At 44.8% G+C, this 23,691-nt stretch overlaps 1 protein-coding gene across 1 annotated transcript in view; it reads right to left on the reverse strand.

Moving 5' to 3' along the window:
* Positions 1-6,927: 6,927 nt before the first annotated feature.
* The window catches only part of CNBD2 (cyclic nucleotide binding domain containing 2), a 162,966-nt gene continuing 146,202 nt past the window's right edge, over positions 6,928-23,691 (reverse strand). Inside the window, exon 10 of the mRNA XM_033944929.1 lies at positions 6,928-10,787. Coding sequence (XP_033800820.1) covers positions 10,454-10,787 — 334 coding nt within the window. The 3' untranslated portion in view covers positions 6,928-10,453. The remainder of the gene's footprint in view (positions 10,788-23,691) is intronic.

Raw genomic sequence — 23,691 nt, forward strand, 5'->3', positions numbered from 1 at the left:
AAAGCCAATTTTGTTCATATTTATTTATTGCTTTGTAATACTGTTGCAATTTTCTCATATTTAGAAAGCTATTTACATACAATTTTCCAAGATTGAATAGATGATCCCTGCAGAGATTTCCAAGCCCCTACTAATGTCATCTTTGCAGCTAGATGTAAAGTCATAACCAAGGAGCCCCAAATATTTTATTTCTTTGATGATAAACAAATTTCTAGTATACTAGCTGTATTAAGCATTAATAAAATGAATGCAAGACATAAATTCTCACAATAGTTGCACAGCCATTCTGCTCTTTGACATAATACATAGTAGAGCATTATCCATGCCCCCCAGCTTGGGTGGAGATACAGAGTCAAATCACCTCTGCTAAGAGCATGACTCAAACTAGAAAAAACAAGGAAGGCAACCAAGTCACATCAAGGTCTGCGTGGGGGAAGCCCACAGAGCCAAACTTGTCTCACAACTTATAAGTCAAATACAGTGTAACAAGACAAAAAAGCGTGTCACACTGTATAATGTTGTAGGGCGCTCTCAGTGTGAACCCTCAGTGATAGGAGCACAGCTCCGACACTTCACTTCTGGGTCAAGGCAATAAGCCTCCACCCACACACCATCATCGAGCGCCCTGTGTGTGCAAGAATCAAAGCAATCAACAATCAAAGTGAGTAAATAAAACTCAACACAACACAAGCAAGCAACCTGAGCGACCCCCACACAAACCCTGCCAGCCGAACCCCCTCAAAAAGCACGCACAAAATCACAACGAAATCAAAAACCATACCAAAAAGTGAAAAACATATCCAGAAATAAACAATACTTATCCAAAACTGTCACACCGAAGGAAAAACCGCGCCAGGAGGAAAGGTTCAACCGCGCTGGTTTCGGGAGGAGCCCTTCTTCAGGAACCTGGCCTCCAACAGAACACGAGCAGAGAGGACGGCTGGAGGGCGGGGTGCCCGGGAGGGAGAGCACACCAGCTAAAACAGATCTACAGGTGACATCATGCACGAACCAACCAATCATACTGTGCCAGCACTCAACACAAACATAACTACAAAAAGGAACAGAAAAAGAAAAAGGGAGGGAACAAAGAACACCCACCAATAGAAACACCACAATCAGAAAAGTTGGCACACACATAATATGCTCAGAGGCAGGTGTAACGATATACATATATGTGCCAGTAAGAATCAGAACATTTTTTTTTCTACATGTATGCCGATTCAACCTCTGCACCACCAATTATGCATCCCTGGGAATGTCTGGTCATGTATCAAATGAAAATGCTCATTATTGGGTCTATATTCAGAAGCATTTATTTAGGGGCATAATTTTTTTTTAAAAAAAGTCTGTCCCTTTTTGGCCTAAGGCACTAGGTGCCCATAGTCGGCAGCAGGGAAATGTCCATTCTCGAAAAAAATGTCCAAAATGTGAGTTTTTTCGAGAATGGCCTACCTGTACGTTCAGGCATTTAATTGCCCAGACCGCCACTACATCTATCTTTAAAACATATTCCCAATCAAAAATTTGCCCAAGTCCCAAATGCCTAAACCAAGATCTTTTAGGTGTAGGAGGGGCCAGTCCTTCACCTAACAGCACAATTCTCTAACCGGCGTCTGTCATAAGCGCTGATTAAAGAATTGGGATCCCCCCCGAAGACTACAGGAGAAGGGATGCCCAATCCCACCTGACAGACACCCCCAAAGCCACCCGCAATGATCGCTGGAAAGAGAAATGCTCAATCTCTCCTGATGGACACACCCCTGAGACCCCCCCCCCCCCCCCGCAATGATTGCCGGCAGGAGAGATGCCTAATCTCTCCTACAGGACACCCCCCAAACCCCAAAATGATTGCCGGCAGGAGAGATATCCAGTTCCTTCTGCCAGGATACCCCTCCCCGCCAAAGATAGCCCACCTGGACCCCCTAACCTTTTTTAGATGGCTGGCCGGGTCCTTCTTGCGTCCAGCAAGCAGGCTCACCTTCACTGGAATGGGCATCTGTAAGGGTCTCTACAAATCTCCTTAGGCATGTGACATACACCTACATTGTAAATGTCCTTCCCCTTTAACCCCTCCCCCCCAAAAAAAAACCAAGCATTCTGATTGGCTGTGAGACGGTGGTAGGATGCACCACCCTCTCCGATGCACAGACTCAAGTGCTGGAGAAGGGACTGTCCTTTGTTCCCACTACTGGGTTGGATCTTTTTACAGCACATAGGGTTATGGCTCGGTTTGTGAGGGGTCTCCAGATCAAGCTGCTTTTTTCTTCTCAGGTGGGTACCCGGGATGATTCTTTATTTAGGGTCAAATCTCATTGGACCCCTCCGGGACCCATGGATGCTCACATCAAAGTATTCCGTGACTTGATATTACGTGATATTGATCAGCTTGGACAGATTTCTCCTGGTCGTCACTTTGTCAATATGACCAGGGTGCAACAGCTCGCTCTGGAGTCCCTTAGAGAAACCCCTGACTTGGACATCAAACCCGCTGATAAGGGCGGAGCTGTGGTTGTTCAATCTTTGACCCAGTACAATGCTCAGGTGGACGCGCATATCTCCAACGCAGACTGGTATGTTAAACTTGAGGAGGATCCCTCCCCCGTTCTGCGTCAGGAGATTGCAGCTGTGGTGCAGGAGGCTCTGCAGAACAACATCATCACTAAATCTGAGGCCAGATATTTATCCCAGGCACCCAGCCGCAACCCCCACTTTTACACTGTACCCAAAATTCATAAAACTCTTAATGACCCCCCGGGTAGACCTATTGTGTCGCTCCGGGGTACCATCCTTGAACCCTTGTCTAAATTGGTTGACCATTTTTTGAAACCCCAGGTTGCTCAGGCACGGTCTTTTGTACTTGACACCACCAATTTTCTTAATAAAATTGATACTATCCAGGTGCAGCAGTCCGATCTTCTGATAACCATGGATTTGGAAGCTTTATATAGCAATATACCTCAGACTGAAGCCTTAAAGATTGTTGAACATCATCTATCAATGGAGCCTCACTATCGTATAACCAAAGCCTTCCTCATGCAATTGGCCACCTTGGTGTTACAAAAGAACTTTTTTGAAGTACGTGGTGAGTTTTATCTCCAAACTCACGGGGTAGCCATGGGCACAGCCATGGCCCCCAGTGTGGCTAATCTTTATGTCACAAATTTTGAGGAACGCCTGCTATATCCATCTGCATGGATGATTCATATCGCCACATGGCTCCGCTTCATTGACGATGTGTTCCTCATTTGGACAGACACCAAGGTCAGGTTTTATGAGTTTTTGACTTTGCTCAACACCCTTGACAGGCATTTAAAGTTTACTGCCACTGTCAATACAAGCAGTGTTACCTATCTGGATACCAGGGTCAGCAAGGAGCAGGGTAAACTGGTTACTACTGTGTTTCGCAAACCTACGGATCGGACTTCATATTTACATTACACCAGTTGCCACCCTGTCCGGTTGCGCCAGTCGGTGCCCGTGGGGCAATTCCTCAGGATTCGTCGGATCTGCTCAACATTGAGAGACTATAAGGCTCAGGCAAAGGCTCTGTCTTTGCGTTTTAAGGCTCGTGGCTATCCTGATTGGATCATCAGAAGAGCGTACCGTAGAGCCCGCTATGCCAACCCTGAATTGTTAAGGGCTCCTGCCATTCGGCCTCCTTTAGAGTAACAGGTGTGTGTTATATCATTTTCCAATCAAGCCCACCAGATAGCTAATATTGTGAGGAAGCATTGGCATGTTTTGGGACATCATACCATTTTTAAGGAGACCCCGTGTATTGCTTTTGCTCGGTCTAAGAACTTGAAAGACCTTCTGGCTACCAGGAGTCGGGCCCACAGTGGGGGCAGCCATCAACCATGTGGACATTGTGATATGTGTCATTTATCTCTGTCAATCTCTACCTGGCAACATCCCCGGACTCAACGCACTTACCATCTCAGAGCGCAAACTTCGTGTGATTCTAAATGGGTAGTTTATGTCATCATCTGCCCGTGCGGTTTGTGCTATGTGGGACGGACCAGCAGAAGTGTTAGGGTCAGACTGCAAGAACACAGAAGCCGGATCCGTACTGGATCTCAGTCTGCCCCTTTGGTACCCCACTGTGCTGATTTTGGTCACTGTTTTACTGACCTATCTTGGTTCGTGCTTGAGCAAGTCCCTTGGGACTTTAGGGGGGATCGACAGGCTCATCTGAATCTCAGGGAACAATATTGGATTTTTCAATTACAATCTGTTCAGCCGAATGGCCTTAACGAAAGTGTGGAATGGAATACCATTGTCTAATAGGGTTCTTGGCTTCTTTTAGATAATGGATTTTGGATACAGGGTATGGTGTGCTTGTGTGCGTGCGGGTGTGTGTGGGGGAGGAACTTTTCTGATTGTGGTGTTTCTATTGGTGGGTGTTCTTTGTTCCCTCCCTTTTTCTTTTTCGGTTCCTTTTTGTAGTTATGTTTGTGTTGAGTGCTGGCACAGTATGATTGGTTGGTTCGTGCATGATGTCACCTGTAGATCTGTTTTAGCTGGTGTGCTCTCCCTCCCGGGCACCCCGCCCTCCAGCCGTCCTCTCTGCTCGTGTTCTGTTGGAGGCCAGGTTCCTGAAGAAGGGGCTCCTCCCGAAACCAGCGCGGTTGAACCTTTCCTCCTGGCGCGGTTTTTCCATCGGTGTGACAGTTTTGGATAAGTATTGTTTATTTCTGGATATGTTTTTCACTTTTTGGTATGGTTTTTGATTTCGTTGTGATTTTGTGCGTGCTTTTTGAGGGGGTTCGGCTGGCAGGGTTTGTGTGGGGGTCGCTCAGGTTGCTTGCTTGTGTTGTGTTGAGTTTTATTTACTCACTTTGATTGTTGATTGCTTTGATACTTGCACACACAGGGCGCTCGATGATGGTGTGTGGGTGGAGGCTTATTGCCTTGACCCAGAAGTGAAGTGTCGGAGCTGTGCTCCTATCACTGAGGGTTCACACTGAGAGCGCCCTACAACATTATACAGTGTGACACGCTTTTTTGTCTTGTTACACTGTATTTGACTTATAAGTTGTGAGACAAGTTTGGCTCTGTGGGCTTCCCCCACGCTGACCTTGATGTGACTTGGTTGCCTTCCTTGTTTTTTCTAGTTTAGGATTTGTTTGGCAAATCAGGAGTGTCTTGTTGTTGAAGAGCATGACTCAGGCAGGATTTTACTGCCTAGGCAAGTCTGCTACAAAACACAGCTTCAGGTTTGCACTCCATAACTAAACTAACATCAAAGTACTAGGTCAAAGTACTTAAGTAGAAGTAAAAACAAATGTATATTTTAATATTTAAGTGTACAGTTAAGAACACATTAATAAATGTATTTAAGTGAAAGTAAAAATGTTATTGCCTAATATAATTTTTGAGGAAAAGTAAAAGTACTGCAACTATAAGAAATACAACCACTGTTAATACAACTTTATTGCTGTACAATTCAATCCACTTTGCTATTAGTAAAACTACATTTTGAAAATGACTGTCACTCTTGCGAGTGTGCTTGTGAGTCATTATTCTAGTACAGCTAAAGAGGGGATCCTTTTGCTAAACTGTGTGCTAGCAAGTGCTTATCACACATTAAAAAGGCTAACTGTGGGATGTGCACTACTGTACCAAGGTAAATTTTCCAACTCGTTTGCACACCACACACTAAAAATATTTTATATTTTCTGGAAGGGATGTCTTTGGGGGTGGAGAGTGAGTGTGACAGTGCTAATCAGTTTGGTCCTGATTCTGCAAACAGCATCCCAATGGTAGGTGGTGGTAAGCATCCTACCACCGTCTCACAGCCAATCAGAATGCATGGGGTTTTTTTTGGGGGGAGGGGTTAAAGGGGAAGGACATTTACATTGTAGGTGTATGTCACATGCCTAAGGAGATTTGTAGAGACCCTTACAGATGCCCATTCCAGTGAAGGTGAGCCTGCTTGCTGGACGCAAAAAGGACCCGGCCAGCCATCTAAAAAAGGTTAGGGGGTCCAGGTGGGCTATCTTTGGCGGGGAGGGGTATCCCGGCAGAAGGAACTGGATATCTCTCCTGCCGGCAATCATTTTGGGGTTTGGGGGGTGTCCTGTAGGAGAGATTAGGCATCTCTCCTGCCGGCAATCATTGCGGGGAGGGGGGGGGGTCTCAGGGGTGTGTCCATCAAGAGAGATTGAGCATTTCTCTTTCCGGCGATCATTGCGGGTGGCTTTGGGGGTGTCTGTCAGGTGGGAATGGGCATCCCTTCTCCTGTAGTCTTCGGGGGGGATCCCAATTCTTTAATCAGCGCTTATGACAGACGCCGGTTAGAGAATTGTGCTGTTAGGTGAAGGACTGGCCCCTCCTACACCTAAAAGATCTTGGTTTAGGCATTTGGGACTTGGGCAAATTTTTGATTGGGAATATGTTTTAAAGATAGATGTAGTGGCGGTCTGGGCAATTAAATGCCTGAACGTACAGGTAGGCCATTCTCGAAAAAACTCACATTTTGGACATTTTTTTCGAGAATGGACATTTCCCTGCTGCCGACTATGGGCACCTAGTGCCTTAGGCCAAAAAGGGACAGACTTTTTTTAAAAAAAAATTATGCCCCTAAATAAATGCTTCTGAATATAGACCCAATAATGAGCATTTTCATTTGATACATGACCAGACATTCCCAGGGATGCATAATTGGTGGTGCAGAGGTTGAATCGGCATACATGTAGAAAAAAAAATGTTCTGATTCTTACTGGCACATATATGCATATAGTTACATCTGCCTCTGAGCATATTATGTGTGTGCCAACTTTCTCATAGGTTAATTAATATAAGAATTTCTTCATCATTATTACTGAATGTTAACAAAAATCTCATTCAGTAAAGGCTCTTAGGGTTAACAGATGAGGCAAATAACATGTCCCTCAGGTTGGATAGTATTAAAACAAAGCAAAATACACAGAAGGAAAAAGTAACTTTTAATTTAAAGTCACCAGAAATTTTAAAAAAATTAAATTCGAATGAATTCTGTTAGAGGAAACAATTTACAACACAACAACCCAAACCCCATCCTTTTAGGTGAAAAAATTAAAAAGCTACAGAACTTCAAACATGTAACTTTTGCAGACTGCCTATGGACCCATGACAAGAAAAATTGACCATTCTCGAAATTTTGGATCCACTACTGTAGTCACATTTTCCCAGAGACAGTCACCCTTTTCACAATAATATGGCCTTTCTTACAGAACTGTGCAAACAACTGTCTTTGCAAATTCATATGGAACCCATCTAGAAACCAATATAGGAATGACAAAGTACCTGATTGGCTGTGCAAAGTTTGGAGGGAAAATACTTTATACACATCAACTCTAGTTTTCTATGGAATACACTGAATGGTAGAACTATATTTGAAAGCCAACACAATTTCAATGTTCATGTCTTATTGCTAGCAAAATAATATGATGCAACAGAGGTTAATAATATGATGTAACAGAGGTTAACAATTTTGAGTTAAAGCTCAGGTTGTTCCCACAGTACAATTTATTATCCTTTAAGTACAAGCTGTTATGTGTTAACACAATATATTCATCAGTCTTAGAAGATGTGTGTGTTGTATTGACAAATTCTTCATTAGACCATAAAACTAGTGTAGTATAATTTCTGTCACTTTAAATGGCACTCATAGAGCTGCTGACATTTCATGCTAAGAAGACACTTTTCATCTGTTGCATTATGTTACAGTAAAACTCAGTGTAAATATTTTTCAAGGCATAGCTAAATATATATTTTATTCACTATCACACATTCCATAACACTACTGGCATCTAGCCTAAAAGGATCTAGACCACAGTTATAAGTACTGGAATGTCCCAATTACAATATGGCATAAGGTTATGAGAGCCATTGATAAGTCATTCTTGATTTGACCCAATAGCACCTATTGGGGTCCTTTTACCAAGCTGCAGTAAGCTCTAGCACATACATACTGTAGCTTAAAAGATCTCACCACAGAGTGCACTCAGGCATCCTGCCTAATTTCTGGGTTTGCACGTACACATTACATGCTACAAATTTTATTTTTGCCATGGAGGGGGTATATCTGGAGAGGAGAGTGGGTGTTTCTGTAGTAATTTGTGCAGCTACATTGTTGCATCCTAACTGATTAGTATATGAGCCCTTACGGCCAGATTATATATAGGGCGCCCTAATCAAGGATGCCTAGCAATGCCTAACTTGGAATCTGTACTCAATTTTTTTAAATTGGCTTAATTGGTATGGCAATTGATCGTGCCAGTTTTCAGCCATTAAAAACAATTTTTTTATGACTAATTAAGAGTTTGGCGCCAAACTCTTAGAATGCCTAGCGATGCTTAAGTGGAGGTGCCCTCCGATACCTACCTGACAGGTAGGCATGGTTAAGAGTGGAGAATATGTGTGGTTGACTTAGTTATCACTAGTGCATCTGAGTTAGGCAAAGGTAAATTAGGCAAAGTAAAACCTGGCCTAATTGAATACTTAGCGATGCCTAGGTGCCACAGGCAGGATTCTATAAGTGGCTCCTAGCAATTGATTAACAACTGCACTGAGCAGTACCTACAATGCAGGCGCACTTTGGTGCCATTTATAGGCTCTGGACCTTACTGCCTACAAAATAGGTGGAAGTAGGCACACACTAGTACACGGCCAAAAAAATCGATCATTTTAATGTTGAACTAAAAATGGTCTTAGTGTATTGGAAAGACTCCCGTAAGGGCATGTTAATGCCCCCTTTTTTTTAGCGCTGTTTTGTAAAAGGACCCCCCTAGACTTTCAGTCCTGCTTTTCCTAAAGAAATCAGAGTGAAATTATCACTGGATGATTAAACTGACACTGAAAACTTTTTAAGAAAGCCATCCTTCCCAGGTTTGCCTAACATTCCTTGCATTCTTAAATCTTTTCTAGACTCTGGGGTTCAAATGGGCAAAAACAATCCCCAGCTGCTCCTGCTTTGTGGCTGCTATATTTCAAAACTGCATCAGCCATTCGAGTATGTAACTAGTATGGGCTGGATAAAATTAAGGATGTATCGAGAGGTCAAGTTGGGGAGCGGGGGAAACTTTTCTACAAATTTGCAGCATGGGTTTATGTGGTGTGGGACTGGCTCTGAGTGAAACAGAAAAATGAAACACAATATCTCTTTTTGGGTTTTTTTTTTAATTAAGGTGTGCTAACCAATTTAGCATGCGCTAAATGCTAAGACATCCATTATATTCCTATGGGCATCTTAGGGCTCCTTTTACGAAGCCGCGTTAGTGGCTTTATCGCACGCACATTTTTAGCGCACGCTAACTCCCGCGCTAGTCGAAAAACTACCGCCTGCTCAAGAGGAGGCGGGTAGCGGCTAGCAGGGCTGGAAAATTAGTGCGCGCTATTACGCACATTAAACCGCTAACACGGCTTCGTACAAGGAGCCCTTAGTATTTAGCGCGCGCTAAATCGGTTAGCATACCTTAATAAAAGAACCACTTTGTTTTTCATTTTATCTGTCAATTGAAAACAACACTATAAGGGACATGTTTTGTTAGCATTTCCTGTGCTGTTTTAAATTAAACGAACATGCCCAATACTATTTTTTTTTTTCCTGTTTATCATATTATATCGTGCCTTGAGCATTCACTGGACATGCATTATAAAAATAATTTATTTAGCTAATAATTGTGTTTACCTTATATTAATTCAAAGCAGCAGTCAGTTTGATTGAATTATACCCAACTCTATTTCAATTTTGTAGAGGAAGACTCCTTTAAACATAGATGATACCTTTGAACTGGGACTAACATGACTCTAGATTACTGTAATTTGAATATTTTAACTTGCAGATTAGACCAAAACTGCATTAAAAATATTTTCCCATTGGGTTCAAATCATGTGTGGCTACATTTTTAATGTTCCCAGTCAAGTGATAAGGCAGTGCTTAAATTATCGGTACGTCAGTAGATGTAAGTCCAGTCTTATCCCCTCAGTTTGGAATTACATGTTCAATAAGCAAAGTAGAGATAAGCAAACAGCTTGCATGCATGTAAATGTGATCTAAAACTTTCCCTTAATATGGATATTATCACCCAGACATGATTTTATTGATCTTTATGTGGATTATATGAAGGTTATACCTCACTCCAAACAGCAATACCTGGACAAGGGCAGGTTCATGCATTGTGGTCACAGATTGCAATATTTTTCCACCCTCTCTACTTTTCCCATACCAGCTATTTAGCTTCTGGTTTGGTTCCAAGAATGATCACTGTACATTGTATCGACTTATTTTTAAGGCACTATTTTTCACTAAATAAGAAAATCAATTAAAGTGGATATCACGCAAACAAGTGGAGTTGCTTATACTGCAGATTATAATAGTGTAGAACAAATAACTTGAATAAGAATCCTGTTTTCCTGCAAGTCAAATTATTTTTAAAACCGGTGTGACTTGCTTGTGGCTGTCTGCTCACTGCAGTAATACTTTCAGACTGGGTCTATGTACAGAAATGCTGTGGATGAGCCTGGGTTGAAGATGTGGCAGCTCTGTATCAGCCTGTCTTGTCTTTTTGCAGACAGGCACAATTTTGAATTCCATTTTTGAAGGCTCCTGCAGGCTGGATGTACAAGTAGTGGACAGGTCTAGGATGCCTGCACTTTTCAGGTTCAGTGGTTCTTGAGCGAGTGGCTTGGGTGTTCTAGTGAACTTCTTAGCATAAGGATCCACTATTAAGTTTACCAGATCTGTTTTGAATAATTTCCAGCGGTTTTCATCTAGGAAGATCTGGCACAGCTGGTCATCACTGAAAAACAGTACAGTAAAAAGTTGAATGTGATTTGAAAAACGAATGAAAAGAGAAATTTTCAACTAAGGAGACACACATTTTGTAATTTTTTTGGTATGCTTTTATAATTTCTTCCCCTCAGTCTCATACAACCACCTGTTATGTTATGATAATCAGGTTTTCTATTTTGCCTTTACCTGTTCAGTTCAAGGTTGGATTACAAGAGGTCGGGTCAGTTACCCAGGAAATTACAATGGGCACATTGATGAGGACATTCAATAGGGTCGCTAGTACATGTAAATCAGTATAATTATTAATACAGTTAGGTCATAGTTTCAACTATTTAGTAAGTACAAGTAGGTCGTTGTTGGTTCTTTGTTTTGTCCCAGGAGTTGCATTAGACAGTTTAGAAATATGCTTTTACAATTACCGTTTCAGTTAGTTCAGGGTTGGCTCCCTGTCTTGGTACAGAAATGCTTTTAGAAGTTTTCTGAACTTGAGGTAGTGGCCACAAGATTGTAGTGTAAGCTGTAGTTGTTTCCAGCATTTTGCTAATTGATATTGGATGGATAGGGTAATTTTCCTAGTAGACTTTATATTGTTGCATGCTGGGACTCTTAAGTGAAAAAGCTTTCTGGTGGAATATTTGTTGGAAGTACTCTGGAGCAGGACAGCCAACTCTATTAGGTATGCGAAATATAAAAAATCACTCTTGTCCTGCTTATAAACATGCTATATTAGTAATTCATAACGTTCAGAATCATGGAGGCAAGAACTGGGGAAAAAACCCGATGCTATTGCCTCACCGCCCAATCATCGCGTATTTGAAAAGTAAACAAAATTTCAAATATGTAAACTTATAACCACTAGGTCTAAGCTTGGGTATGTCTATTTGGAAAAGAACAGTGAACTTATCTTATAGCTTGCAGGTTCCGACGTGCCACGTTTCGTTCCTGCTTCAGGGAACCAACGATGATTTAAAGCAAATATCTGATAACGGGCGAGCGCGATTCAAATGGTGGACTACACCTCACATAATTAGCACAAAGTGATTCACACAGCTTCCTCTGATGTTACCTATATTAGGTAGACCCTATTAGGTTAACTCTATTAGGTAGTCAGAGTCATTCCCTCTTAGGATCTTAACCCTTTCAGGACCATAAGGATCGTAGGCCAATTTTTGTGGTTTTGACGACATTTTTATGGTAAAAAGGGCTTGCAGATGCCAAAAAATTGATTTTTTTTGTGAAATATCATTATTTTTATTTTAAAAAATCACACTTCTGGCTTATGGACAGTGTGGCAAGTGAATCTTCTCGTCAATCTGGCAACGACGCTAATGAATGAATGTCGGAACCAGTTTGTTTACATAAAGGCAGTATCATATGGAATCCGTACATATCAAATTTAGAACTGTAGACTATCCCAATCAAAATTTATAGGATTTTAAAGTTATGGGACAAATATGTCCCTTGGTCTTGAAAGGGTTAAAGGCAGTGATGCCCATTTTAAACTTGATCCTTGTGGTTAACGGCAGCCAATGTAGTTTCATATAGTAGGGCTGCAGGTGTTACAAGTTCCATAATCCACATATGAGTCTTACCGCTGCATTTTGAGCTAGTTTTTAGATGCGATAGTAACGTTATAGAGCCAAGAACTAGCATTATATTATAGTACTCTAGTGGAGATAGGGTTAGGGATTACACTAAAATTCAGAAAGCCTCTATTTCAAAATATTTCCTAATCTGTGTTGCCCTTTCAGCCCTCTTTCTCTCAGATCAAACAAAAAGCTCCATCGGAACAGAATATGATCTGATAATGGGATAAATTGCAACCTCAGTCCCAAAATAACATACTGCAGAGGTGCATTTTTGAAAGGATGTCCAAGTCAAAATTGGGACAGCCTCCTCAAAATGTCTACAAAAAAGTCCTTCTCATCGCCAGTTTTGAACAGGAATATTGGGGTTTCCTGTTCAAAAATATATGAGAACATCCAAAACCAGCCATTTTGCAAATTAAAATGTCCAAATTACGAACACCAAAAATCCAGGAAAAGGATGCCTGCCTGTCAGCATTTTTACAGAAATGGGCATCTAGATGTCCTTGCAGAGTAACGGGGCAATCCAGTGGTCAGTGCAATGGAAAGTAAACCAGGGAACATTTTGTTTTGAATGCTGAGCTCTTCAGGAACAGGGAAAGACATTTTGCACCTGACTGTACCCTTCAGGCTTGCAGGTGTTAAATATTTATTTGAAATCCTTTTTTATTAAACAAAGAGCATTGCAATAACAAGAACAGCAGAAAACCATGTTTACAAGAAAGATCAGGCACCATGGAGGACTGTGTTCTGATGTCCTCCACAGTCACAAACAATAATCCCTCCCATCCCCACAGAAGCCCCCCCCCCCAAAAAAAAATCCCCCCTCCCATCTAACAGAGAGAACTACAGTGCACAGAAGGAGTAGATAAATCAAACAGGCAATGCAGAGTACCATTGTAGTCTATTAAAAATATGGCTATGACTGATTGGTGACAAATGGTCCAAATAAGGAGTCCAGGTGTCTACAAAGGCTTTACTGTGGCGGCGAGAAGAAGAGACCAGACGAGCCTCCCAGCCCATGAGCTCATGTAGCCGATTTTTCCAGAACCAAAAGGCAGGCGGGTCAGAAGAGAGCCAGCAACACAAGATACATTTCTTCCCAAAAATAAAACATTTACTAAGAAACAATTTTTCCAAGGTAGTGTACCCGGAAAACAAAAAGAAATGTGCAAAAAGCATAGAAAGCACCGAGACAGGCACAGACACATGAAGAAGATCCTGCAAAAAGGAGGCTAGCGCTGTCCAAAAGGCCTGGATCCCCAGTCAACCCCAGATACCATGAAAATAAGGTTTAACCTCGATAGAACAACTCCCACAAAGTTGAGTGTCAACACAGCCCATATATTATGCCTGACTGAGAACCATAGGCTCGCAAAACAGTGCGATAGTGACATTCCCTTAAGTCTGCATTAGAGATAAGGCTGGAGGTGCATTTCAGCACCCACAACAAAAACCCCTCCCCAAGGTCCCTGCCCAAATCCCGCTGCCAAACCTCCAAACCCCTGGGAAAACCCTGGGTGGGCTAAGGGTCCAGAGCTGTCTGTGAAAATAAGAGATAGAGACCCTAGTGTCTAGATCTGCCATCAAAAAAGTACAGCGTGGGAGACCAACTCCGCCCCCAACAGCCCTTGCTGAGCCGTTTCTCTGCCGAAAAAAAACCAGCCATCTTCGGGCCCCAGCTCTTCCTTCTGCTCCAGCCACCGCAAGGGAAGGAGTTGGCCGGCGTGGGAGACCAACTCCGCCCCCAACAGCCCTTGCTGAACCGTTTCTCTGCCTGGAAAAAAACTAGCCATCTTTAGGCCCCAGCTCTCCCTTCAGCTCTGCCCCCAGCACCCCTTGTCGAGCCGTTCTCCGCTTCATTAACAGCCACCTCGGTGCCAACGCCGCCTGAGCAGGAGGGATCCTCCCTGCCTCCGCTCACTTCTACTTCCCTCCAGCCTACCCGAGAGCTGTCGAATGCCTTTGCAAGTTTGACCGAGCTTGCCTCTGCGCACCTCAGCGCCCGGCTTCTCTTCAGCTCATTGAGGCCGCCGAAAGCTTCTCTCCTTAACGACCCCCAAGGCAGAGGAAGGAGGAAGCTTCCTCCATCTTGTCCCTCCTTCCTCCGTCCTACCTCTGCTCACTTCTGGAGCCCTGCTTCACTCCAGCCCTTCCAAGGACTGCCGTAGACTTCCAGACTGTGCAGTTCTCGCCTTGTCTAAGTTTCCTCCCTCACTTTAAGTCTCTCTGTGTTTAATTCCCACATAAAATTGTCAGATGTTAAATTGTATTCATTACTAAGGATCCTGCCTAGTGTTCACTTTCTGATCCTCAGTTTTCCTCCTGACTCGAGAGCAGCCTAGGCTTCCTTGACTGTTCAATTTCTCCTTGTTTAATCTCTCCTGATTTAAGTTCTCCTGTGTTAAGTTCCTACCTGAAAACTGTTTAGTTGCTAGATTGTACTTTCTGCTAGGCTCTACCTCTGTTTAGCTCTCCCCCCCAAAAAAAAAATGACGCCTATTTCCCCATTCTTGTCTTACTTACTCAACTAGACACCGCGCTGTCCTCCTGTTTTAAACCTTCACTCAGAGATTAAATAGGTCCCTAGCCTCACCATGAATCCACCCCTCTGGCTCCTTCTTCTCCTAAACTGCTCATTGTTCATTACCTCCCTCTGCTTGAAACCCCCCCTCTCCCAACATACTCGACTCTTCAAATGCCAACAATATCTGCCCTGGCCTCAGAATCTCCACGCTGATGCGCACCAGAAGTCACCCTTCAAAAAAAAAAAAAAAAAAACCCTGAAAAGCCAACCATGCCTCTCTAAAGCCTGTGCCCCATGCTAATCTCCCCAACCAGGCCTCTGACTCTCTCACCCCAGTCCAGACACTTTATTGCAATGCCAGATCCGCATGCAACAAGATTCAAATTCTGAAGGACCTTCTTGAGGATCTTGATCCTGGATTCCTGTGCATCACGGAAGCATGGATTACTAAAGACGACCTATTCACACAAAACAAACTTTGCTCCCATGGTTACCAAGGCCTCTTCTCACCCAGAACACACCGAAAAGGAGGCGGTCTGGCATTCCTCCACAAATCTTTCTTTGATGTCCAGCTCCTTGAAAAGGGCAGCCATGCCTCACTAGAATATATGCTAGCCTCAGTCAACGATGAACTCCACCTTCACCCACTGGGTATCTTGCTACTATATCGCCCGCCTACCCCTTGGATCAAATCCTCAGATCTCGTCCTCAAAACCATAACAAACGCCTTCCTCAAATTTCAAAGATTACTGATCATCGGAGATATTAATCTCCACCTTGACGACATCACCAGTAAGGATACGACCGAATTTAACAATTTCCTCACCTCTCTAGGTTTCTCCCCCCCTGCTTCCGCTCCAACTCATGAAAAGGGGCACACACTAGACTTCATCAGTTTCCTCGATCTCACCGCTTATAAAACTTCAACCGAAGATACTCGTTGGGAACATGTCCCTTGGTCTGACCATTTCCTTGGGGCTTTCAGTCTCCCCATTTTCATGTCTCATCTTGGAGCCCCACCCCGTTCCTCCAATTCCATTACCTTCCGTAAAAAAATTACGAGCGATCTGTTCTGGACCAAATTCCTCAATCATTTCTCCTCTGCTCCTAAGCTTGCAGATCCTGAAACCAATTGGCATAACTGGATCGCCCTTTCCAAGTCCACCTACCACTCCCTCGCCCCACTATCTACTAAAACCATCTCCTACCTCCATAAGGCTCCCTGGTACCTCCCACTTCACAGAGAACTGAAGCAGAAATGTTGAGCTTTGGAGCGCAAATGGAAACAATCTAAATCTCCTTCAGATAGACAGACCTGGAGCGTCAACATTAAGCTCTACAATACAATATTAAAAAAAGCAAGGAAGAACTTCTACGGTGACAAGATCTCCAAATCCAATAACCAGAATAGTGCACTGTTCAAATTCTGGCACTCCTTAACCTCTAAAAACGACTCCACCCTACTCCCCTCGTCTCCTTCAGCCGAGGTTCTTGCAAAATTCTTCAATGATAAAGTCACCACCTTAAGATGCTCCTTTCCATCTGCAGTCTCCTACAACTCTCTGGTATCCACCGATTTCAACCCTACGCTGCTTAACTTCAACCCTATCCCAGCCGACAGGTCCTGGACCACCTTTGAGCTCGTATCTGAATCGCAGGTCTCTAAACTCTGCCTCAAACTAAAATCTTGCAACTGCGCCTTGCACCCTTTCCCCTCCTACCTATTTGAGAATATTCCCGCACAGGCCATCGCATCTCTTACCAAACTTATAAACTCTGCCCTACTATCCGGCCTATTCTCTTCTGAAATGGGACACATTGCTCTGACCCCACTTCTGTAAAAAGCTGATCTAGACCCCTCCATACCATCCAGCTATTGTCCAATAGCAAATATCCCTCTCCTAACCAAGATGCTAGAGTCTATCATATCTACCAAACTCTCATCCAACTTAGAAAGATTCTCCATTCTCCTACCTTACCAATACGGCTTCAGACCCAACTTCTGCACCGAATCCCTACTAGCCTCACAAATCTCTAAAGTCCAGCTACTGCATTCTCGTAACAAGTTCGCTGTTCTTCTACAATTTGACCTTTCTGCAGCTTTTGACGTTGTCCATCACGATATTCTAGTTTTCCAACTCTGAGATAGGCATTAACTCCACAGTTCTAGATTGGTTCTCCAAATTTTTACGTTCCCGCTCTTACACCGTTAACATGAACGGCACCTCATCCTCTCCCTGGAAACCGACATGTGGTGTCCTGCAGGGTTCACCTCTATCTCAAATTCTTTTCAACATCTATATGTCTTCCTTGAAACTCCTCCATCTATCCCCCTAGAAACACTTTACACTTATGCTGACGACATCCTTGTCCTCCTCGAGACCGACTCGAACCTCTCCGACCTCTCCGAGAACATATCCTCATGTATAAGGAACCTCCAATCCTGGGCCCTCACAGTACAAATGAAACTGAACAAGTCCAAAACAAAACTACTTTGGCTCGGCCCAAAATTGGACCAATTACCCTCCTCCATCCCACTGTCCTCTGGCTCCACATTACAGCTTGAGTTCTCAAGCAAAATTCTGTTCAGTTTCATCACCATAGACTCTTCACTATCCTTTAGTGACCATCTCAATTCCCTGATTAAAAAAAAAAAAAAGCTTTTTTAGCCTTCATATGCTGAGGAAAGTGAGATCCTGCTTTCATCAAAAACACTTTGCCGTCCTTGTACAATCCATCATCCTCTCCAGATTGGACTACTGCAACTCTATCTACCTAAGCCTAACTAAGAAAAGCCTCCATAGTCTTCAGCAGATTCAGAATGCGGCGGCTAAAGTTATTTTCGCAAAAAGTAAATTTGACCATGTCTCACCACTCCTGTCCAAGCTTCACTAGCTCCCGGTAATCTCCAGGGTTCACTTCAAATGTGCCTGCCTAACTTTCAAGATCCTTCATGGCATCCTTCCTCCCGTTATTCCATTATCTTGGAATTCCTCAACTCCTAATTCCACCAGATTCTCCCAAATATTAAAACTATTCTTCCCTTCTATAAAAGGTATACCCCATGCAGGAAAACTAGGGACCGAGCTCTGGAACAACCTCACCTCCCCACTCCGAAACTCAAGCTCCCTCCAACTTTTCCGTAAACATCTGAAAACTTGGCTATTCTCAAAAATATAACACTTCCTTCTCCTCCGGCATCTTACACCCATCTAACTTTCTTTACACTTTAATCCTTTAACCCTCCATTGGAGTTCCTTTCCATCACAACTTCTATAAACCGTTCCGAGCTCTACAATTGCAGAGATGGTGCGGTATATAAACCTAAGGTTTAGTTTAGTTTAGAAATGGGTCCCAAAATCGCCACCTAAGGACTCCCCCGGAAGGGAACCTACATAATGTCATAGCTGACAGAAAGCAAAAGGAAAACCAGTTCCAGGAACCCCCCTGAGAGATCAAATCCTCACCAGATTGAAGGGCCCCATCATGCTGCAGAACATGCTGCAATAGCTCAATACCCCGTGCCCTCCAGCCACCAAAAACAGACGGGCCAACCCCCGAAGGGAAAGCCAGGTTCCCCACCAGTGGCAATAAGACACTGGAGGAAGGATCCTCTTTCCAAAACCGAAGAATCTGGTGCCATGTCACCCAGAACGGCCGAAACAGGACACTACACCTGCAAGCACCCGGCAACCGTGACAAAGGGGCTTGAAGGAGATAAAGTAGCTGAAGAGGTCCCGCTCCAATGAAACATCAGTATAAAAAGAGGTGCCCAGCACCCAGACCCCCACATGACGTAACAAACACACCTGATTATACATCCAGACATCAGGCACCCCAAGACCACCCTCAGAAGTCGGACTAACCAGCAAGGACCAGCGCAACTTAGGCTTCCGTTCCGTTCCGTCCCGTCCCCCCCCAGCAGAACCGGGATAGCATAGAATATAAGGCCTGGATATCCTTCTGCAAGAGTGACAAGGGGAGAGTCTGGAGAACATAAAGCCACTTGGGGAAGACAATCATTCGAAATAAATGGATTCTTTCAGTCAACGAAAGCGAAAGTTCCTGCCATTTAACCAGTAAGAGCCTAGTATCCGAGAGGAGCTTATCGATATTAATGCAATACAATTGAGCGAGATCCATACTTAGCCGGATCCCCAGGTACCGAAAAGAGGAGTCCGCCCAGCGTAATGGAAAGCTGCCCCACCAATGCTGCAGAAGGAGATCCGAGGAAGCCAGTGCCTCCGACTTAGCCAAATTCAGGGGGAAGCCCAAAAAGTCCCCATACTCACGAATACTTTCCAGCAGTGTAGGCAACGACCGCTGAGGGTCAGTTAAAAACACCAGGAGATCATCCGCAAAAGCCGCCAATTTAAAATGAGAGGCCCCCAGAGCCAGGCCCCGTATATCAGGATTAGATTGAATTTCTCGAAGTAAAGGATCGAGACAAAAGCACAAACAATAACGGCGACAACGGGCACCCCTGCCGGGTACCAAGACAGATCCTAAAAGAACCCAAGAGTTCCCCATTAACAAGAACCCACGCCTCCGGATCAATATACAATGCTCAGATCGCGTTAAGAAAGAAGGGACCCAGGCCATACTGCCGAAGCACCGCAAAAAGGTAGCCCCACCGCACTCTGTCAAAGGTCTTCTCGGCATCAAAACTGATAAGCAAGGAGGGGCTACCCTCCACTGTTGTCCACTCCAAAGCCAGCAAATACGCCGGATGTTCTTAGCAACTGGGCAATCTCGGACAAAGCCCACTTGAGATGCTGAAATCACCGATGGTAACACACGAGCCAAGCGAGTCGCCAGTATTTTCGCCATAAGCTTAGCCTCATAGTTCAACAAAGAGATGGGTCTATATGAATTGGGACAGTGGGGGTCCTTACCAGGCTTCAAAAGGACAATAATTTGAGCCAAGTTCAGATATCTGGGAAGGAAGCCCTTGGCTACACTTAGATTATAAACGTCTGCCAACACGGGAGCAATATCCTCCACCAGGAGTTTATAGAACTTGCTCCGAAACCCATGGGCCAGGTGCCTTTCCCAAAGGACTAATCCGTATTGCCCACTCCACCTCCTCAGCAGTAAAGGTGAGATCCAAAGCTTCTGAATCTTTGAGAGACAAACAAGGTAAATCCACACTATCAAGGTACACTGCCCATCCAGAATAGCCACTCCTGGGTTAGCGTATAAATCCATGAAAAATGAACGCAAAAGTTCGCAAATCTTCAAAGGTCGATGACACAGCACCCCACGAGCGTCATGTAGTGCTGTGATGGCTTCCTGACTGCAATGCACCTTCACCGTGCGCGCCAGCAGCCAACTACTCTTATTAGTGAAGCGACACAACTGAAACTGGTAGTAAGCCCGCAACCGCATCGCACCCTGATATAATAATTCATTCAATTCCTGTTGTACCTCCAAAAGTTGTGTCCAAAGCAGGGGAGAGGGCTGCCGACCATACTGACGACGTAACCCAGTAGCTCTGCGTTCCAAAGCCAAAACAGCATAGTACCGCATTTTGGTCATCCATGCCGCATAGGTGATGACCTCTCCCCGCAACACCACCTTCGCTGTCTCCCAATAAAGAATGGGATCGTCTCTATGCTGCTGGTTAGTATGTTTAAAGTCAGCCCACCGCCGAGGCAGAAACTCCTGAAAACAAGCATCACAGTAGAGATAGCACAGAAACCGCCACCCCTGCTGACTACTCCAGGATTCACCCCACGACCAGCGAAAACCCACCCAAGCATGGTCAGATATTTCAATGGGGCCCATTTCCACCCCTTGCACCCGGGACAGCAAAGGACGCAACATAAGAACCAAATCAATATGGGATAATGTCTGATGGGCCCGAGATAAGTGAGAATAGTCCCGCTCCAGAGGGTGCAGTACCCGCCAAACATCAAGCAACCCCAACGCAGATTCCAAAGTTCGAGCCCCCCTACAAAGCTTAGTAGCTTCCCTGTCCGTGGAAGCAGAACGATCCAAGCGTGGGTCGGGGACCTCATTGAAATCCCCCCCCAAGAAGCAGAGGAACATCCCCAAATTGCAAAAGTTGGTTGTGAAGTCCCACAAAAAACTGGGCCGGAGGACTGTTAGGGGCATAAACATTGAATAACAATAGAGCCCTATTGAGCGTAACTGACGCAATGATATAACGACCATTAGGATAGCGGAGCATTCGATGGGATTGAAAAGGGAGTCCTTTGCGAATCAGAATAATTACCCCACCCTTTTCACCGACTGTGGGTACCTCCAAGTGAGCACCCACTCACCAGGTACAGGGCTTAGCATGTTCTGCTGATGACAACCGAGTCTCCTGCAAAAAAGCAATAGAGGTTTTAGAGCGATTCAAGCGTTGTAAGATTTTGTCATTTTATGGGGGAATGAATACCCCCCACATTCCACGAGGTTAACGTGTACTCCAGAACAGGGCAATCAGAGGAAAAAAGATACCTCCTGTAGGGTACCAGAAAGGTGTCCCAGCCTCTACCTGTCCAGCTCCTGCCAACGTCCTCTGAACAGCCTCCAAAGATACCCCCACTGCCTGCACAAAGTCCTACCCCCTCCATCCACCCCAACCAAGAATCTCCCATCTGACCTAACCCCCCCTCCGCTCCCCAACCCCAAAGAACACCTCTCTCGCCCCTCCCTCTCTACACAGCCCCACCCTACCTCCCCCAGCCTAGTCCTGGGACACCTCCTAATGGGCACCACTTCCAGGAAACTGTGTACACCCTCTATAGGAATCCTTCAGTAAGACCCCACTGATGGTCTAGGCCCCAGCCAGCAACAAAGACGCTCCAAGACAAAGGGAGAAGAAGAAGGAGAAGCAAGAATGGCACCCCCCAGAGCGCATCATGCGAGGTCAAGCTGCAGGGTAAATAAGGAAAACCCCAAAAGGCACCCCTCCCCACCCACCCTCCATTCCCCTCAAGCACACTACAAACAGTCAAACATCCCCCCCACCCCATACCTTTCAAACACTCCCCAAAGAGAACACATAAAGAGTTCATGTTCAGCGACGGACAAGAGGCCCCCACATGGGATGCACAGCAAGCCCCAGACTAAGAGACCAAATAAGGCCCCCCCAACAAGGTCCAAAATTAGTAGGTGGTCGGGCCCATCAGATGGCTGGGCCCCTGCTTCCGCTGCTGCCCATCACACAGGGCCCTCAGGGATCTGCTCCATGATGAAACGCTGCGCCGCCTCTAAGATGTCAAAATGGTGGGCCCTGCCCTGATGCACCACTTGCAATCGGGCCAGGTACTGCAAGGAAAAGGCAATGTGGCGTTGGATGAGCCGGGTACACAGGGGCAAGAACCGGCGTCGAGCTTGGGATACTTCAGCTGAATAGTCCTGAAAGCACAGGATGGCACGATTCTCATACAGCAACTTCTTTCCCTGCCGTAACACTCTTAGGACCTCCACCTTGTGCCGGTAATTAAGAAGGCAACAGATAACCGCCCTCGGGTGATCCGTAGACTCCCAACATGGCCCCAAACGATGAGCCCTCTCGATCTGCAATGTGCCCGGGGTCCGCGGCAGAGACAAAGACTCTGGCAACCAGTACTCGAGAAAATCCCTGAGCTCCGCCTCCTTCAACGATTTGGGCAAGCCGATAAAACGCAGGTTGTTGCACCGCGATTTGTTTTCCAGATCATCAATCTTGGCCTGCAATGCCACGATGGTGGAGTTATGTGCTGCCTGCTCCTGGGAAACACACTGAAAGAATCCTCCGTCTCCCGGACCTCTGAGGTAAGAGTAGCAAAACGCTGATCCAGCATATCTAGCTTGTCAAGGATATGCTGTAGCTTATCCCCCAATGAACCCTCAATTGCCGCTTGTACTTCGGCCGTAATTTCAGCTACCCACCCGGAGTTTGGAGCCTCTGGAGATGAGGGTGCCACATGGTCCGCCATTTTCAGCTCCGTCTGCTTGGTCCACTCCCGAGCCGGTCGGGTGAGCTTGGAAGCCATCTCACGCCACTCCAATGATCGAACGCACTTGGGAATCCTGCAAGGAACACTCCGGTCCAATACGGGGGAGAAGCCGGTGAGGCAAAGTGCCGATTTAAAGCTGATCCTTGGACGGGTGTAATGGAGCCACAGCAGCTAGCTGTCTACAGCTCCATGTTTTTCTATCATAAATATTTAGGTGCAGTAGGTATATGTCTGTTTCTGTAGGGCTCACAACCAAAAAGAGCTGAAGTGGGAATTGAACCTGGGCCACCTGGTTTACAGCTCACTGAACTGAACTAGGCTACTCTTTAGACCTGCTTTGTTCAGAATGCCCATAATGCCTGATGCCGTCATAGAGGCTGGTATTGCATTCTGATTTCACTTTCAGGGGAGAGGGAAAGCAACACTGGGGAATTCATAAAGGGCCATGCTTTATTCCCTCCAGTGGATAGCTGCTAAATCAGAGCACATTTTGTAGATGTGACTGAAACAGAACTAATTTAAAATGTCCTTTTTTTAACTTGAGTGTTTCTTCCCATCCAGTTATCACTGTTGGACATTTAAATTTTGGACCTTCCTTAGTCCCACCTGAAACACATCCATAACACCCCCCACCTAGCTATTTGTATGCATTGCAGTGTAAAACATCCAAATTCTGCCATTTCAAACTAGCAATTTGGACATTTTGGGCAGATGTACTGGGTGGTTTGGGTTTTGTTTTGTTTTTTGCCATTTTGAGACATTTATGTGCTTTTAAAATGAACAAAGAACAACAACAGAAAAATCCAACTGAAGCTGCAGTGAAAAATCACCAAAACAGAAAAA

The sequence above is a fragment of the Geotrypetes seraphini genome, chromosome 5 (genome assembly GCF_902459505.1).
Source record: "Geotrypetes seraphini chromosome 5, aGeoSer1.1, whole genome shotgun sequence".
In the NCBI taxonomy this organism is placed as follows: domain Eukaryota; kingdom Metazoa; phylum Chordata; class Amphibia; order Gymnophiona; family Dermophiidae; genus Geotrypetes; species Geotrypetes seraphini.